This window comes from Heteronotia binoei, chromosome 12 (assembly GCF_032191835.1).
Source record: "Heteronotia binoei isolate CCM8104 ecotype False Entrance Well chromosome 12, APGP_CSIRO_Hbin_v1, whole genome shotgun sequence".
In the NCBI taxonomy this organism is placed as follows: Eukaryota; Metazoa; Chordata; class Lepidosauria; order Squamata; family Gekkonidae; genus Heteronotia; species Heteronotia binoei.
Window position 1 is genome coordinate 47,739,273 of NC_083234.1, and position 19,784 is coordinate 47,759,056.

A 19,784-nucleotide genomic window follows, 5' to 3' on the forward strand; every position below is an offset into this window, starting at 1 on the left:
TCAACAAAGTGTGGGAGTTGTTTGAGAAGTCTCTGGAGGCCCTTAGCTCTCCTTCCCCAAAATGCAGGGTGACTTAAACCAGTTCAGGATTGCAGTGTAGACCCACTATTTAACTGAGCAAACTACATTTTTCTACTACAGTCCCACCCTCAGCATTTCAGAATATGCATCCATCCTTTAAACGTGATGGGAATTCATGGCTGTTTTTTCCCTTCTAGCACCTTTTTTATTTGGAATATTTAGAATAGCAGCCTTGATTATCTCCTGTAGTAATCTGAAGCATTTTAGGAGAAGGAAGTTTAAAACTGATTGGTCAGCTCAGACATCATGTGGAACCATGGTTTAATTCAACCAACTATGGCTAGTGTGAGCATTAGAACACAGGCCACTTCACCAACTATGGTTAGTCAGATGTTTTCAAGACAGGATCTGAAACCATCAAGGCTTTTTTTTTTTTAGCAGGAACAGAAACACAGTTCCGGCAGGCTTTGGCATCAGGGGGTGTGGCCTAATATGCAAAGGAGTTCCTGCTGGGCTTTTTCTACAAAAACCACGTGTCACAATTGTGACATCAGGGGGTGTGGCCTATTATGCAAATGAGTTCCTGCTGGAATTTTCTAAAAAAAAAAGCTCTGGAAACCATGATCTGAAGTTGGCTGTTCAATAATTTTTTTTGTGACATAATATGGACATCCTGGCTTGTTCCATTGAGCCACCTTCATCATGATGTAAGCTTGGGTTATGACCTTGGTCTCTGCTGGCAAAGAGATGGGGCGAGGAGAAACCAACATTTCCTGAAACAAGCCAGAATTTGAATGATTACCTGCAAGCCAAATCCTGGTTTGGATTTGAATAAAATGAATAATGGCTTTGCTTTACTTCTGTCTGAACTGGAGCCACTATATGGATGGAATCAGAGATGAGACAGGTAATAAAACTAGGAAAAGGAGATCCCTACCTTGGAGCTGTTAAAATATTTATACTTGTGTCACTATAAAGACTGAAAAAGAATTTTGTCACTATGTAGACAGAAAATGGATATAACATATCACCTGCTACCTGATCCTTTTAACTGGAGATACCAGGGATTGAACTAGGGACTTACTGCACACAACCAGATGCTTTACCTTTAAACCGTGGCCGTGTTCCAAAACAAGCGGTTGCTTGTGCAACTGGGACATCCCTGAAGCAGACCCACTTTGGATTGAGTTGTTTCTGACACTTCCCCCCGCAGTGACATGGTTATGTCACTGCCCTCATTAAAACTTAAAACAGGTAGGCAAAGTTGACTCTAATGCCTGATGACGGGATAATTCTGTTTCAAAAGAGAACATCTAGCATTTCCAGTATCAATGGGCTTGTGTTTTAGTGGCCATTTCAAGTTTGCTACTGTCTTTGGTTGTAGGGTGTGATCCATCTTCACGGCAGCACAATCAAGGAGGTCGCTGCCACCTCTAATGAGGGAGGAAGGTTTATCTTTGAAGTTATCCCAGGTGAGCATCAGTTAACTAAACTAACCATCGATTGCACTTGCAAAGCCTTTGTGGGTCTGCTAACAAATAAAAGGGTTTTGTAATGTGTGAAGTTTAGACCTCCGTACCTTGGTGGTATTGCAGTGCAAGGGAAGGGGGTCAAGTCTAACTGGCGGTAACATAGGAGCAGGCAACCATTACCTATTATGACCAGAGGTTGCTTGGCTTCGTCCTAGGGCATTTTAATCAGACCTGGAAAGTCAGCTTGGTGTAGTGGTTAAGTGCATGGACTCTTATCTGGGAGAACCGGGTTTGATTCCCCACTCCTCCACTTGCACCTGCTGGAATGGCCTTGGGTCAGCCATAGCTCTGGCGAAGGTTGTCCTTGAAAGGGCAACTGCTGTGAGAGTCCTTTCAGTCCCACCCATCTCACAGGGTGTTTGTTGTGGGGGAGGAAGATAAAGGAGATTGTGAGCCACACTGAGTGGAGGATGGAACATAAACCCAGTGTTGTCCTCCTCCTCCTCAATAAAGCCAGCAAATACTCACCATTAGCAATTTTTTTTAAAAAATCTAAAACTACATGTATAGGAATAAAAGCAGTGGTTAGTTTTGTTGTGTGCTGCCAGAGGCACTACTTCCTATACCCCAATGACATTGCAAAATAAATGTCCACACATTCCTCTGCAGCTCCCAGTATGCTGTGGAAGAGGGTTCAGACAGTAGTATAGCAACTCCTGAGCTGCTATAAGCCCTTGAAAAATCAACTGGCCATAGAGAAAAAAAGTTTGTGCTGCTTATGATTAAGGAAAAGTGAAAGAGCTTTTGTTTCTGAAAAGATATCCTCAGTATAATCCTTTTAACAGCCTATCTTACAGGGAGGTTGCAAGAATCAATAGTAAAATCTTTAAAAATGAAAAAGGATAAATTCTCATCAAACAGTGACACAGAGGTGAAAATATGTTGCTCTACATAAATGTTCAGTGGAAATGGCTGGGTATGACACTGTTATACACTACTGTTGATTTGCTACTATATTTTACAAATGGAGATGATTAAATATATATATTGGCCATAAATACGTATCTTTCACACTTCACAGAGAGAAAAATCAATGCATAAACTTTCTCCCTCTCCCTGGTTGTAATTTTGCTGCTATTATCATCATTATTATTGTTATTGTTTTAGAGCCCCGTGGCGCAGAGTGGTAAAGCTGCAGTATTGCAGTCTGAACTCTCTGCTCACGACCTGAGTTCGATCCACGTGGAAGCTGGTTTCAGGTAGCCGGCTCAGGTTGACTCAGCCTTCCATCCTTCCGAGGTCGGTAAAATGAGTACCCAGCTTGCTGGGGGGGAAAGTATAGATGACTGCAGAAGGAAATAGCAAACCACCCCGTAAAAAGTCTGCCATGAAAACATTGTGAAAGCAACGTCACCCCAGAGTCGGAAACGACTGGTGCTTGCACAGGGGACTACCTTTAGCTTTTTATTGTTATTATTATTGTTATTATTATCCTTCAGAGATCTCTAGAGACCAGAATCGAACAGGACAAGACTCCTATCTCCTGATGGCCAATTCCCAATCAGAAATGGAAGACTGGGTGAAAGTGCTCCGAAGAGTGGCAGGGTCCCCATTAGGAGGTAAAGACTGACAACACCTGACTTCAAAAAAGATATTATAGCATTGGAAAGAGTGCAGAAAAGGACAGCTAAAATGATTAAGAGGATGGAAGGCCTTCCCTATGAGGAAAGGTTAAAGTGGTTACGGCTTTTTAGCTTGGCGAAACAGTGATTGAGGGATGACATGAAAAGTGAGGGGCTGGGAAGGTGTTCCTTAGGAACTGAGACTTGAGGATCTGGATAGGTAACCCAAATGAGGCTGGATTGAGCTTCCCTTCTGTCTGTTATTCATCCCTACTTTGTTGCTCTTTATTTGTGTATGTTATTTATATCCCACGGACCTTTCCAACACATTGACTCCAGAGCAGAATATAAACAAAAAAAAATCAAGATTTACAGTAGAACATGGCCTTGGCAACCATTTTAGCGGCTAACACAAGAGGGCTTTGATATGATGACACAAGCAGATGGCTGTGCATGCAGCCTTGGGCCACTTATTAAGAGTCCATTCAGAGAGGATCTTCCAGCTATCCACTGTTGTGGCTGACAAATTGGGAGGCTTCAGACTCCTGGTTTTAAAATAAGCAGAGAGTGAAGATGGGCATTGTTGTGTCCCTTTACAGAGGCTCTGGGCTCCTGGCTTGTTCTCAGCAGGTATATGAATGTTGCCAAGTGCTTTCTGCAACTGTGTGAGATAGGTTAAAATAGTCCCTTTTTCTAAAACTGTTCAGTGATTTTCACAGCAGAATGTGTGGTGTGATCCCAGGCTGAACCACACTAGTATGTGGTAACATTCTGAAAAATGATGACTTCATCTGGCATTTGTTGGGCGCCGAGAGAAGGTAGACATGACATGGAGAGAGAAGCTTTTTCTCTCTCAGATCAACTTTCATAGTATTAAAGGAAGTTGTTGAAGCAATCAGGGAAAAAGAATCCATTTACTATGTACAATGACAGGTTTATGATGATTACTTGCAAGCCAAAGAGCTCTCTGTAAATGCATCGAAAATCTTCCCCGCCACCACCACAGAAAAACAAAAAGCTCTTAACAGACCTCTGAGTGGCAGGCACTGACTGGCCCCTCTGAGGTTCCAGAAAGGAAGGGAGCACAAATATTATGCTGGCTTGGAAAGGAGAGAGACACCAAGATTTCCCCCCGGATCTCAAGAAGCTGCTTAAAAAATCCTGCATCACAGTCAGGAATCCTTCTTCAGGGTTTCTAGAGCTGGCTGGAAGTTGGATTTTCTCTGCTGTCATCTCCCCGACTGGGCACTGGATGAAGGGCCAGGTGCTAAATGCCTGCTGTCCAGCTCTGGAGATGCTCTTTTGCTGGGAGGTCAGGAAGACGAAGCCCGTTTTTCAAAGGAAAGGTACAGTCCCTGCTTAAATATCGCAAATTATAGGTGCAGCATAAGATGCACAGCAAGAGTTTCATTTGGTCTGATATTCATTTAACTGTTCCTCCCAGGCACAGCCTAACATTGGACTGCTGTCTATAGACAAATGGTGCAAGCAAATCAATCAAAAGCTCTTGCTTTACCAAGCCGCGGTACTTCAATTGCCAGGCGAAGAAAGGCAATTTTATGCTGTAGCCTAGCAGCCAAGAAACCGATCAGGGAAGCCCAAGTCAATACTTTACCTCCATCATGAACTTGGGTGGCCTTAAGCAAATTGGTATCTCTGTCTGCATCAGACCCCCATCTGTACCATAGGGACAATAATAACCTATCATTAAGGATGTTTGTAAGGACTCCTGGAAATATATGCAAAGTACTTTGAATACTCTTAAGCCCTGTATATTGAAGTATTTTATTAGAATTAGTCTTTGTTTACCAATTGAATGTAAGTTTAGCTAAGCTTATAGGTTTATTCTAGATTCTGACCATCATGGGGCACTCTGAAAAAACCCTTTTATTTCTCTTCATTGTGTTTCTTCTTTTTTCACCCAGTGGTTTTTGGCCAACAGCTGGTGGAGACCATGATGTATGAACAGAGGTTTGGGCAGCATCAGGTTCCCATTCTGGTTGAGAAATGTGCAGAGTTTATTAGGAAGCACGGTCTCAATGAAGAGGGTATCTTTCGACTTCCGGGCCAAGACAACCTGGTGAAACAACTGAGGGATGCATTTGATGCAGGAGAGAGGCCATCATTTGACCGGTAGGCATTGTATTTATTTCTCAAGAGTACCCAAGACTGCAGGTTCAATTAGCCGCTGTACTGGGACAGATGAACTATGCAGGTAGCTTGCTGTGTGTCTTCTCCTTTTGGGACGTATTTATTGAAATCCTTTAGCTCATGTACAAGAGGAAACATGAACTTTATTTGTCTTTTGTTTTATGACAGTCTATAATTAAGGGAAGCCAAAGACTTTGCCTTCAAGTTGGCCAGGCAGCTAAAGCCAGGAAGACTAAATAGACCTAATCTTGACATAACCCACTCCACCAATGGAATACCCTCCCCAGACAGATTAGCAAGGCACTGTTAATCTGTAGAAGTAGAAAAGCTGGAGTCTAGTAGCACCTTAAAAACAATAACATTTTCCAGGGTATACATTTTCTTGAGCTGAAGCTCACTTCATCATATACAGATGGAAATGAAGATCCATCAGCACTTATATCCAAGTCAGAAGGGGGGAAGGATCTTGCAAGGTTGTCAGGTTGCAGAAGTGCAATGCAAAATGTAATCAGCTTGATCAGAGCTAGGAGATATGCATAGATGTGGGAAATGCAGAAAATTAGCATCTGCAACAAGGTAAGAATCCTATATCCCTATTCAGGCCTGGGAAGGTGTCCAATATCCTGACTTTGTTAATGAATTCTAGTTAAGCAATCACATGTTGTAATCTCCCTTTGAAGTTTCTCTGTCAGAGAACTGCCACTTTTAGGTCAGCCATGGAACATCCTGCAAGTTTAAAATGTTCTCCCACTGGTTTCTGAGTGTTGTGTTTTTAAATGTTTTAATTCATGACACTTTGAAAGGATCACTGAAAGGGTTTCATACCTTTTCAAAGTGTTTGTAAAATCCTCCCCACTTCTTTCCAGCCATTTTTTGGAATAGATCAATTGAAAGGTAATTTTGGGCGGGGGAGGGAGCTACAATGTAAATGTGTGCTAATATTTATGTAATTCTATTTAGATATTTTAGCATACTTTTGGAATTTCCTTGACTCAGAATCCAAAGTTGTCTGGATGCTTCTTGACACCATTCCTCAGCTCTCAACTGAATCAATCATGGGGAAAACTATTAAATCATTCCTAGTATCATTTTTGACTCCCTTAGCTCATTTGGAAGTTGTATAATAAGCCTAACTCATTCTTCTCTTACAGAGATACAGATGTACACACGGTGGCGTCCTTGTTCAAACTCTACCTCAGGGAACTTCCTGAGCCAGTCATACCATGGACTCAGTATGAAGACTTCCTCTCGTGTGGCCAGCTTTTGACTGTTGATGAGGCAAAGGCAAATAATGTATCCTTGGTCCTAGCAGGAGGATTGCATGGGGGAGGGAGAACTTGTTCATATTCTTAAAACATTTATAAACCTTCCATTTTCTCTCTCTGTCACACACAAAAAGCCCTGAGATGAAAGGCAGCTAACAGCAATAAAACGAACACTTCATAAACCCACACACACACTCATTCATTCTGTTTCCACACAGTCAGAGACCCATCGAGTAGAATAGCATAGCATGGGATAGATAGATAAAGAGATAGATGTGTGCATCTCTCTCTCTCTCTCTCCCTCTATCCTCCATCCTCTATTTATCCATTCTCCATCCTCTCTATCTATCTATCCATCCATCCATCCTCTATCTATCCTCTATTGTCACTCGTCAATCCATCTGTCGTCACTCGTCAATCCGTCTGTCATCACTCGTCCGTCGTCACTTGTCCTTCCTCCGTTCGTCCTCTATCCACCATCTATTTATAAAAAAGATAAAAGCAAGTAACCTCTAGATTTTGCAGATTGCGGAAGGTCAGATTTGAAAATCATAGCAATGACATCCATAATCTGACTGGCTATGCTCCTGACCCTCTAGGCACCCCTAAGTGCCCCTTGTAACCTGCTAATTTTTGTTCTTGAGGACTTTTGTGATAACCCAAATCAAACCTAGGTCCCTTGGAAAGCTTTGGAGGGGGGAAACTCTCTTGCAATTTAGGGTTTCCAACCTCCAGAGGGCATCTGAAAATTTCCCACTATTACAGTTGATCTCCAGACAATAAAGATCAGTCCATCTGGAGAAAATGGCTGCTTTAGATGGTGAACTCTATGGCATTATACCCTATTGAGGTCCCCCCTCCCCTAACCCTGTCCTCCCCAGGCTCTGCCCCCAAAATCTTTCTTGGTAATTGACTTGAGTCTGACAGCTTTAGTGGGAAGTCAACACTACACCATGCCATGCTCTTTTAACCCTTCCATAATGTTTGGTTTCCTCCCCCCCCTTTATTTGTTCATTTGATAAAAGCAGCAGCAGAAGCCATGATGAAAATAATGCTGGTATTTTATACTAGCTACAAACACTTGTTATCTGCTGAAAAATCACTTTTGTATTCTTCCAGGGGTGTCAACAGCTAACGAAGCAATTGTCTCTCTTACCCCGAGACAATTACAACCTTCTCAGTTATATTTGCCGGTAGGTTCTCTTCTCTTCCTTGATGCTTTTGTAACTCAGGCCGTTTTCGCACTCACGTTTTACTGGCGCCACGACCATCCTGACGCCGGCGAATCTGCATGGCTTTCGCACCAGAAGCTCCGGCGCTCCCAGAAGCGCCGGCTACTTCCGTCGCTAAGCCAGCGCAAACGGAAATCGCAAAGATGCAGGAAAACGTTTGCGCTGGCTTAGCGACGGAAAGCGCCGGCGCTTCTGGGAGCGCCGGCGCTTCTGTTGCGAAATCCATGCAGATTCGCCGGCGTCAGGAGGGTCGTGGCGCCAGTAAAACGTGAGTGCGAAAACACCCTCAGTATTTTAAACTGGTGTAAGTGAAATAACTACATACAAAGGAATTTTTGGGCAGAGAATCACTTTCAATTCACCAATACAGTCTAAGGTTCCGTTGCAATCCTGGGCTCCTTCACTTGGGTTCTGCAGGCTAACAGTAGAAGTCCTACTCCTCTCTTTGTGCCAGGCCTCCAAAAAAGCCATAGAGTTGATAAAGCAGGTTTCCAGATTTCTTCAGAACTTCCAATGGTCTGGCATGCATGCATCAAGGGGTGCCAACTAGATTTTCTAGCCACCAGCAATCTGAGTAGGCAGAAATGAGACCTAAGTGTGCCAGTAAGAAAAAGAGCCTGTCTCTTTCATCCTTCCGCTTCTGTCCAGATGGTGCTTCACAAAGAACTGATGAGGCTCAAGCCTAACTGGGAATCATGGCCTCTGACTTGGGAGCCCTTCCTCCAGTGAGTGGCTGCTGGTTGCAGAAGAGATGGCAGCAAGTCATGCATGCAGCTACACAACCTGTTTCAGGTGCCAGGCCTGGTTTATCCAGCAATGCCTGGAGTTTTTTCACTGTTCCACATATCAGCTCAGTCAAGTCAGGTTAAAGATGAACACAGCTGCTTCTGAGCACAGTTTTGCAATTGCATGACACCACACCTCAAAAAAGATATAGCAGTGAGGAAAGTGTAGAAAAGGGCAGCTAAGATGATTATGGGGATAGAACACCTTCCCTATGAAAGGTTAAAGAGGGTAGGGCTCTTTAGTCTGGAGAAAGTATGATTGAGGGGTGACATGAAAGAGGTTTACAATCTCATCCTTTGCTAGGACAAGACTAAATAATTTGGCTATTTCTTGCATCATAGAGGTTTACAAAATTATGCATGGGATAGAGAGGGTACTTTTCTCCCTTTCTCACAATGCAAAATCTCATGGGCACTCAATTAAATAAATGAACAATAAGTTTAGAGCAGACAGAAGGAAGTACTTATTCACCCAAAGAGTAATTAACACATAGAATTCATTGCAACAAGAACTTTATGTTTTAGTGATGGCAGCTACAAGCATAGACAGCTTCAAGAAGGGATTTGATAAACATATGTAGCAGAGGTTCATCAGTGTGGCTATTAGCTACAAGGTATAGATGGAACGCTATGACCAATTTTGCACTCACCTTATTCCACCCTCACGTCCGTCTTCTCTATGCGGCGTCCTTCCAATTTCCCACTATTAGTGCTGGGACTGCAGCAAACATTGTGGTTTTCATGCAGCAAACTGAAACCACTAAAAACCAGTTTCCATTTGCAGTGCAAAAACCGCAATGTTTGCTGCAGCCCCGATGCAAATAGTGGGAAATCAGGAGGACGCCGCGTGGAGAAGACAGATGTGAGGGCAGAGTAAGGTGAGTGTGAAATCGGTCTATGTCTAGGGCAGAGATGCTCTGTATTCTTGGTGCTTGGAGGGCAACAGTGGGAGGGCTTCTGGAATTCTAGCCCTGCTGGTGGACCTTCTAATGGTACCTGGGTTTTGGTCACTGTGTGAGAGTGCTGGATTGGATGGACCATTGGCCTGAGCCAACATGGCTTCTGTTATGTTCTCATGACACACTGTAAGGAATGAAAGAAACAAATATATCGTTTCTTCTGTGCATGTAACTCGTGTAAATGCAGTTACAGAGAAAGATAGATGTACTTCTTACAGATTACAGGGTGGTCTTCAGGTACCTGCAATAAAGTGGTCTCTACTTCTGTCAATGTGACTTCCTTGGCATCTGGGGTGGATGAACAATGCCTCAGGGGATGTATCTGCACCCTCAATATTTGCATAAGACGAGTAACACCTGCTCATTTATTGCATTTGAAAACGGAACGTTTTTTAAAATCCACTGCATTAATGAGCATTGGGCTTCTGCTGAAGGGTGGGGAGGTCCAGATAGCATGATTAGTGGCTGTGGGTGGGGTTGGTGGGTATGCATGGCAGGCCCTTATGTGGCTAGAATGTCAAACTAAGATCTGGGAGACCCAGATGTGAACCTCCGTTCTACCATGCAAACTTGCTGAGTGACTTTTGGCCAGTCACACACTCTCAGCCTAACCTACTTCACAGGGTTGTCATGGGGATAAAAAAGGAGAAAACAATGCAAGCCATTTTGGGTCCCCATTTGGGGAGAAAGCTGAGATGCCCTGTCAAGCTCCCTCTCCCAGGTTCAATTTAAATGAACTCACAGCACTAGAGTAGAAAGTTTGAGCATGGCTGCCGTCCATCACTTGCCTGTCTTACCATTGGATTCTGACAGATTCCTGTATGAAATCCAGCAGAACGCCAGTACCAACAAGATGAGTGTGGAGAATCTGGCAACCGTGTTTGGCGTGAATCTCATCAGACCAAAGATGGAGGATCCTGCAACTATTATGAGAGGTGCAACAGGGTGCTGCCATTTAAACAGTTTGTGTTATGCCATTTAAAAAAACCCCAGGTGCTCCATTTATACAAAAAGCACATTTCATTTGCAGTTACCATATCTTCTTAGCCTGTCCTGCTTGTTGTGCTGATACAACGAAACAACTCAATAGAAAATTACAAAAATTTTATGTATACTATAAATAATTTTACATCATCCCTAAGCTCTTGCACATTTGTAGCTTCTCTGAGATGAGGAGGCATGTGAGGAGGAAACTGAAAGGAAAGGTAAATACAGTCAAAACCCTTTGGGAAGCTTGGAGACTATTTAAAACTGTTATCCTAGAAGCTCAGATAAAATACATACCACAAGTTAGGAAAGGCACAAATAGGCATAAGAAAAGGCCTGCATGGTTAACAAACAAAGTAATGGAAGCTGTAAAAGGTAAGAAGAACTCCTTTAAGCGGTGGAAAACCAGTCCAAGTGAGATTAATAAAAGGGAACACAGGCTGTGGCAAATCAAAAGGGAACACAGGCAGGCAAAAAGGGACTATGAGGAGCATATTGCAAAAAACATAAAGACCAACAATAAAAATTTCTTCAAATATATTAGAAGCAGGAAACCAGCCAGGGAGGCAGTGGGGCCCTTGGATGACCATGGGGTAAAAGGATTACTGAAGGAGGATAGGGAAATGGCTGAGAAGCTGAATGCATTTTTTGCCTCCGTTTTCACTGTGGAAGATGAGAACTTTTTGCCTGCCCCAGAACCACTAATTTTGGAAGGGGTGTTGAAAGACCTGAGTCAGATTGAGGTGACAAAAGAGGAGGTCCTACAACTGATAGACGAATTAAAAACTAATAAGTCACCGGGTCCGGATGGCATACATCCGAGAGTTCTGAAAGAACTCAAAGTTGAACTTGTGGATCTTCTAACAAAAATCTGTAATCTTTCATTGAAATCTGCCTCCGTTCCTGAGGACTGGAAGGTAGCAAATGTCACCCCCATCTTTAAAAAGGGTTCCAGAGGAGATCCGGGAAATTACAAGCCAGTCAGTCTGACTTCAATACCGGGAAAGTTGGTAGAAACCATTATCAAGGACAGAATGAGTAGGCACATTGATGAACATGGGTTATTGAGGAAGACTCAGCATGGGTTCTGTAAGGGAAGATCTTGCCTCACTAACCTGTTACATTTCTTTGAGGGGGTGAACAAACATGTGGACAAAGGAGACCCGATAGATGTTGTTTACCTTGACTTCCAGAAAGCTTTTGATAAAGTTCCTCATCAAAGGCTCCTTAGAAAGCTTGAGAGTCATGGAGTAAAAGGACAGGTCCTCTTGTGGATCAAAAACTGGCTGAGTAATAGGAAGCAGAGAGTGAGTATAAATGGGCAGTCTTCGCAGTGGAGGACGGTAAGCAGTGGGGTGCCGCAGGACTCGGTACTGGGTCCCATGCTCTTTAACTTGTTCATAAATGATTTAGAGTTGGGAGTGAGCAGTGAAGTGGCCAAGTTTGCAGATGACACTAAATTGTTCAGGGTGGTGAGAACCAGAGAGGATTGTGAGGAACTCCAAAGGGATCTGTTGAGGCTGGGTGAGTGGGCGTCAATGTGGCACATGCGGTTCAATGTGGCCAAGTGCAAAGTAATGCACATTGGGGCCAAGAATCCCAGCTACAAATACAAGTTGATGGGGTGTGAACTGGCAGAGACTGACCAAGAGAGAGATCTTGGGGTCGTGGTAGATAACTCACTGAAAATGTCAAGACAGTGTGTGTTTGCAATAAAAAAGGCCAACGCCATGCTGGGAATTATTAGGAAGGGAATTGAAAACAAATCAGCCAGTATCATAATGCCCCTGTATAAATCGATGGTACGGTCTCATTTGGGGTACTGTGTGCAGTTCTGGTCGCTGCACCTCAAAAAGGATATTATAGCATTGGAGAAAGTCCAGAAAAGGGCAACTAGAATAATTAAAGGGCTGGAACACTTTCCCTATGAAGAAAGGTTGAAATGCTTGGGGCTCTTTAGCTTGAAGAAACGTCGACTGCGGGGTGACATGATAGAGGTTTACAAGATAATGCATCGGATGGAGAAAGTAGAGAAAGAAGTACTTTTCTCCCTTTCTCACAATACAAGAACTCGTGGGCATTCGATGAAATTGCTGAGCAGACAGGTTAAAACGGATAAAAGGAAGTACTTCTTCACCCAAAGGGTGATTAACATGTGGAATTCACTGCCACAGGAGGTGGTGGCGGCCACAAGCATAGCCACCTTCAAGAGGGGTTTAGATAAAAATATGGAGCAGAGGTCCATCAGTGGCTATTAGCCACAGTGTGTATATGTGTGTGTGTGTGTGTATAACACACACACACACACACACACACACACACATATATATATATATATATATATATATATATATATTTTGGCCACTGTGTGATACAGAGTGTTGGACTGGATGGGCCATTGGCCTGATCTAACATGGCTTCTTATGTTCTTAGCTTGCTTTCTTATTGCTTTCTTTTCTTTTACTGCAGGCACTCACCATATCCAGAAAGTGATGACTGTGATGATCAGTGGCCATACAACACTATTTCCTGTCTCCAGAGATGTGGTTCCTTCTCCACCCCTACAGAAGAATGATTCCAAGATGGCCCCAGTGCCTCGCAGTTCAGTAGGCTGGGATGCTGTAGAAAGGCCGCTGTCATCCAGAGGAGAGAACAGAACCCAGTGGCAAACAGTGAGTGGATTACAGTTGGCTCTGTAATTTCTTCTGTTGATAGTTCCTATCACAACTCAAGGGGGTCTTACCAATTGCTGCCACCACCCTGGGTTAAGGGTCTCCCTTGAGAAGGCCCAGAGTACCCTTCCAAGTCCTCCAGGCCTCCCTTAGCTCAGGCCAAATAATGGGCGTGAGGAACAGGCGGAGTTAACAACAGGAGAGAAAAGGTTTATTTAAAAGGTCAGTGCAATATAACAAACAAGGTGCGTAAAACAGTTAAAGGGGTGAACTTACTGTCCCTACTGTCTCAGTCAGACCTAGCCTACTCACCCTTCCTCTAAGGGCAAGGGACTCTTCCTGGCAGCAGCTCCTCCTCAGTTCTGCCTCCTAGGAAAAGAACACCTCCTTCCTGGGCTTGGCCCTTTTATCTTCTCTTCCCAGGCCCCATCTCTCTCTGGGCCAGTTTCCTTCCAAAACCCTTGTCACCAAATCAGAGGGATAGAAGGGATCCTGGGAAATGTAGGCTCTTCCCAGTACTCCTAAGCAGGCTTCCCTGGGGCCTGCAGGCCTTGCTAGGCCCAGGATCATGACAGTTTCAGTTACACAACAACTTACAAAACAAAGTAAGTTGTAGTCCAGTAGCACCTTTAAGACCAACAAAGTTTTATTGAGAACGTAAGATTTGTGTGCTAGAAGCACACAATAAAGTGCTCTACAATGAAGTCCTCCTTATGTTCTAACCTCAAAATCTCCAGGTATTTTCCAACCTGGAGCTGTTGACCTTACTCTACTTTGACGCTAATTAAATTTAATGAAGTTACTTTAATTTCTTTGCTCTTGCTTTGCAGAAAGATGACATAGAAGCTTCTAGCTCTGAATTAAATTGTAGCTCAGATCCATCAGCAGAAGATAATGGGGAGTTGCAGCCTACAGACCTAGGAATGTGTGTGACACAGTCTAGAAAAAGAACTCAGACCCTTCCGAACAGGAAGAATTTTGTGAATATTTCTCACAACAGAGGGAAGCAAAGTGAACTTTTCAGCGGTGAATTTTGGTCACCTTCAGTGGTCCAGCCAAGACCCATTTCTTCAACGGGAAGTCATAAAAGGACCTTGTCAGAGGGGCTTTCTAAGCTGCCCACTCTTCCACGAGTCTTAGACTCTGCCAATGTCTGTAGTTCTCTGGAAGTAAGTGGAAAGCAGACTCATGAGAGCTTTTTGGTTGCAGCTGCTGAGGGTCAGCTAACTGGTCCTCGGCAAAATGGGACCACAGTTCCAAAACCCAGTGATGAAGGTGAGAGCTCCCCTCCTGAGGAAGACCTCGAGTCCCTGAGGAAAATTATTGTGGAGCTAAAACAAGAGATGGAGATACAGAGAAAAGATTATGAGGAGCAAATTAGCAGGTAATGGAGAAACCTCTGCTGACCTTATTTCTTTCTGTGGTTGTTACAGCTGAGTCTGTTCAATTCCATGCATGAAAAACAATCCAGATTCTGCTTCCCTTCAAAAAAATGTTTTGCAGATAAGTTAAATATATATTAACTTGCTTACTTTTCTGTAAAGCTATTCTTTGATCTCCAATCCAATCCAAATACCTTTATTGGCATAGATATTCTGTTCCCTGAATACTTCAACAAGGACTGACAGGATTCTGGTGCCTCACCCAGGGCTGGCCCTAGACTGTCTGGCACCCTAGGCAAGACTAACTTCTGGTGCCCCCCCCCCCCCCCCCCGTACTGATAATGTCACCAAGCCACATGGGGAGCACTCAATTTGGTGCTCCTAGAAGGCTGGTGCCCTAGGCAATTGCCTAGTTTGCCAAGTGGCAGGGCCAGCCCTGGCCTCACCCATTCTCAAAAGATGGCTTTTTTTGCATTTGAACCAGCCTGTGTGCTTGGATCATCTGAGGCCTTCTTCCATATTCTGCTCCCCTCCAAAACTGGTGTGGAAAACACCAGGAATGGGGCTTTTTCATTGATGCCTTGGTTCTGGAATTCCCTTTTCAAGAAGAGCCCCATCTGGCCCTCTCTGTCCTCTGAGGGGGCTGTTTTTTTGAGGTAGAGGCACCAGATTTGCAGCATAGCATCCGATGCCTCTCAAAAGCCCCTCCAAGTTTCAAAAAGATTGGACAGCGGGGTCCAATTCTATGAGCCCCCAAAGAAGATGCCCCTATCCTTCATTATTTCCAAGGAGGGAAGGCATTTAAAATGCATACGGTCCCTTTAAATGTATGCTTGTCACAACCTGTCTCCAGGCTCCACCCCCAAAGTCCCCAGATTTTTCTTGAATTGGGCTTGGCAACCCTATTGGTATCTCTAGCTATTGGTATCTCTTGGATTAAAGGACTGCATGTAATGGAACAGGCTCTGGTTCACAAAAATGACTGCCACAATAAATTAATCAGTCTTTAAGGTGTCACAACTGTTGTGTCCTAGGCTCAAATGGGAGAACTGTTACTTTTGGAGGGAAGCTGAACAAGCCAAAGCTTGTACTCCACACCAGGGTTCCAGAGAAGGCCTAAGCGTGCCCAATCAGGGGAAGGATTGAAACATAAGTAGCCAATCAACATCTAGGCTCATACTGTACCCTGATGGGCCCTTAGGGCCCTGTAAATAGCCAATCCATGTACATAGTTAAGGACCAATCAGAAGGGGGCAAGAATTGTATAAAGGAGCGGGAAGTTTGAATAGAGCTCAGTCTGTGTGTGTGTTCCTGAAGTAAAGCTTGCAGAAATCACTCTCCGACTCTGGTCTCTTACTGCGCCGACCCCAGTACTTTACAACAACACTCCTTGTTGTTAAGGCTAGAAGAGAGGTCCTGGGAAACTACTGCCAGTGAAACTAAATGGCATTAGGCCTTGATTGGTGAAAGGTCGTATTCAGTATAAAGCAATTTCTTATGTTCAGAAATCTGCCCCTTAAAGGTAGAAGTTACACCAGATACAAAGAGGCCTTGTTGATGGGGCTTGTACAGTGGGGCTTGCACGGGTGACTTTCCAGGAGAATTGTACCCTGTAGGTCAGGTCTCTTGGCTCCCCACTCTTTTGTTCTTAATGATGTTCAAAAATCTGCTATCTACTGTGGCCATTTTTCCTTGCCCTCATAAGAGGTCCACCTCTGATTGCAGAACTTCTAACAAGGGTAAGGGGAGAAAGTCTTAGATCTTTTTCCTCCATTCACTTAGACACACTCCTTGAAGACATCTGCTCATGTCTCACCCTGTTTCTCTTGCAGCCTCGAGAAGGAAAACTATGAAGTCTGGGCCAAAGTGGTGAGGCTCAACAAAGAGATCGAGAAAGAAAAGAATAAATCAGCAGATCTGGAACATAAGCTTCAAGATATAGAGCATTCTCGAAATGATATTGAGAACAAGAATAAACTTATAGAGCAGGAGATCCTGGACTCCGTAAAATCCATGAACCAGCCTGAAACAAAAAGTGAATAGAGAAAAGAATATCTCTTTGCATGCAAAACCACAATCCTCTGCACAAAGGAAGGACACATTGGCAAGTACAGGTGCACAGTGGCTGCTCCTTCTTCAAAGAGATGTCTGACTATGCCTTTTGGAAGGCTTGGAACATTGGGAAGTATTCTTGCGGGCAGAATACCATCCTCTAGCTGAGCCATAAACTTGTTGGGAAAGGGCCAAGGGAAGATGGGTCATCCAGGAAACCCTGGAGTTGCCCTGACACCACCTGCTCAGTCATTATCCCCAGGAATGGCAAATCAGAGACTTCTTTTAAAAAAAAAATCAAGAGAATGCTTTTTTCAGTTGTAGTTAAATTACAGCTTTCTTCAGTGCCCTTGGGGAAAATCCTGCCAAGAAAAATGAATTATATTTCTTAAAGGAATCCTTATTGTACCTCTGCTAAATTGTGTCAAACAAGGACAGGGATTTGAATTACAGATAGTGGCCTTAGGGTTGCCAACTTCTAGGAAATGGCTGAAGAGATCCCACAACTGATCTCCAGGTGATAGATATCGGTTCAAATGGAGAAAATGGCTGCTTTGGAAGGTGGGACTCTATGATATTATACCACATTTAAGTCCCTCCCCACCCCCATCTCCAGGTATTTCCCAACCCAGAGTTGGCAACTCTTAAGTGGCCTTCATCCACGATACTGTCAATGTTTGTTGTTCATGGATACCAAAGTTACACATAAAAAAAAATTAAGAATGCATCTGAAACTCCTGCTACTTCATCTATACCCACACAGACAACCTGTAGAATGCTAAATATTGTTGTAAATATTGTATATATGACTTTCATACTGACCAACTGTCTGTGTCTCTAGATTCGAAGAAATTGTTCTAGTTCCGTGTAAACCTGACAGATATGCGATGAAAGACTCTAATTAAACTTTAAAGCTATGCACTCACACCCAGAAGGAAACTTTGGCCCATTCATACCAGACATGCCTGCTGGAATGAATACTGACTTATGTAGGGCTTTTTTTGTAGAAAAAAACCCAGCAGGAACTAATTTGGCACCTCCTGATGCCAAGCAAGCCAGAACTTAATTTGTGTGCATTTCTGTTCAAAAAAAGCCCTGGATTTATGCAAATTAATACTGTTAATAATAATAATAATAATATTTTATTTTTATATCCCGCCCTCCCCGCCAGGCGGGCTCAGGGCGGCTAACAGGCACGGGAATCCCATGATTCTTATTGGACAGTATAACAGACATGGGAGTCCCATGATTCATAAAACATAATAATTTGACATTAATTACAAATAGTTATTTAAAATACATAAAAACAAATAAAATATAATAAGATATATTAAGGTATTTCAGAGTTGAATTTCAGAGTTGAGTTGCTGCCATCTAGAGAGCATTACAAGGAACTGCAACTAAATTGCAGCTTGGTCTAAGAGCCCTGTGGCACAGAGGCCGTTTTCGCACTAGCGTTTGCTCCGGCGTAGCGCCCCATTTACCTCCGGATCTTTTCCTGGATTTCGCACCTGTTGCTCCGGTGCTGCGCTTTGCTCCGGCGCTTCAGGGGTTTCACACCGGAGTATGTTTTTCAGCATGCTGCCGGAGTTTTTGAAAACCTCCGGATCCACACCGGATCCACTCCGCGGACTTTGCAGTGGGAAATCCATCCACGCCGGATCAACTGCTGTGTGGGCGGCACCCTCTCCCTTTCCGTCCTCCCACCCCATCCACCCCCTTGGCCAATCATCATCCTTTCGCGGCGCTTCCCCAAAGTGCCGGCACGGCCATTTTTTTTTTAAACTTCACAGTTTTGCATAATAGCGATATTTCGAAATTAACAAATAGAAAAAAAAAACCCTCCTGGAATAGCCTCAATTGCCACTTCAATTGGTTTCGTTAGAATTTTTTTTTATTGACTTTAGTTGCGTTATTTCGCTGTTGCGTTATCTCGATAATGCGAAAACGACCATTGTTGGGGGGGGGGAATCTAGTGCCGGTGCGGGCCAAAGCGTTCATGTGTGTGTGTTTTAAAAAGGGAATGCCTCCCTCAGCTGTGCCACCAGGATTTCTGGACCTGCACAAAATCGCCATGTATAAAATGGGAAGTTGGAGTCCTGCATTCTTCTCCCTGGCTACATTCCGCTCGGTTAGAAAATAGACGCGAGCTCGCTCTTCACATGCGCCACAGAAGGGGAAGGAGAGAATGGGGCGGGGGGGGGGAGCTCTGGCAGCAGGAATCAGTCAGGTCCCCGTTGCAAGCGCCAGCCGGGGAGGGGAAAGAGAGCGGAGGAAATTTGGGGGGGGGGAATCTAGTGCTTCAGAATTTTGGGGGGGGAATCTAGTGCTAGGATTCTCCACTGTGAATGCTTCTGTTAATACATAAAGGGCTGTGGAGGATTCTACAGCTGCAGCCAATCCATAAGCAGCAGCAGCACACGTGATGCGGTTTGTCCACGAAAAGAAGGGGAGGGAACAGCTCGATGTTACGTTAGTACGTTAGTACGTCATTACGCAACCAGACTTGCGCTTAAAAAAAAAATGATTGACAGGGCATCGAACTCAAGTCGATGCCAGTGGGAAAACGATTTGAGCCGGGGCTTCAGGGAAGGCGACTCCGCAAAGAGTCACTAGTGGGAAAACGAGAAAAATGATCCGGACATAATTGCGCCGCGGAATAAGGGGAGCAAACGCTAAGTGCGAAAACGGCCAGAGTGTTAAAGCTGCAGTACTGTAGTCCTAAACTCTGCTCATGACCTGAGTTCAATCTCCAGTGGAAGCTGGGTTTTCAGGTAGCCGGCTCGAGGTTGACTCAGCCTTCCATCCTTCTGAGGTCGGTAAAATGAGTACCCAGCTTTCTGGGGGGGAAGTGTAGATAACTGGGAAAGGCAATGGCAAGGAAAGGAAAGATCCCCTATGCAAGCACCAGTCGTTTTCAGCTCTGGGGTGACGTTGCTTTCACAACATTTTCACGGCAGACTTTTTACGGGGTGGTTTGCCATTGCCTTCCCCAGTCATTTACACTTCCCCCCCAGCAAACTGGGTACTCATTTTACCGACCTCGGAAGGATGGAAGGCTGAGTCAACCTTGAGCCGGCTACCTGAACCCAGCTTCCACTGGGGATTGAACTCAGGTCATGAGCAGAGTTTAGGACTGCAGCTTTAACACTCTGCGCCTCAGGGCTCTTGCAATGGCAAACCA

The 19,784-nt window shown here is 44.1% G+C and overlaps 1 protein-coding gene across 1 annotated transcript in view; it reads left to right on the top strand.

Annotated features, from left to right (window-relative positions):
• The window catches only part of ARHGAP25 (Rho GTPase activating protein 25), a 29,734-nt gene extending 12,986 nt beyond the window's left edge, over nt 1–16,748 (top strand). Inside the window, exons 3-11 of the mRNA XM_060251085.1 lie at nt 1,406–1,493; nt 2,993–3,112; nt 5,041–5,248; nt 6,418–6,550; nt 7,651–7,724; nt 10,321–10,442; nt 12,964–13,166; nt 13,997–14,550; nt 16,381–16,748. Of these exons, the coding sequence (XP_060107068.1) occupies nt 1,406–1,493; nt 2,993–3,112; nt 5,041–5,248; nt 6,418–6,550; nt 7,651–7,724; nt 10,321–10,442; nt 12,964–13,166; nt 13,997–14,550; nt 16,381–16,591 (1,713 nt within the window). The 3' untranslated portion in view covers nt 16,592–16,748. The remainder of the gene's footprint in view (nt 1–1,405; nt 1,494–2,992; nt 3,113–5,040; nt 5,249–6,417; nt 6,551–7,650; nt 7,725–10,320; nt 10,443–12,963; nt 13,167–13,996; nt 14,551–16,380) is intronic.
• The last annotated feature ends 3,036 nt before the right edge of the window (nt 16,749–19,784 follow it).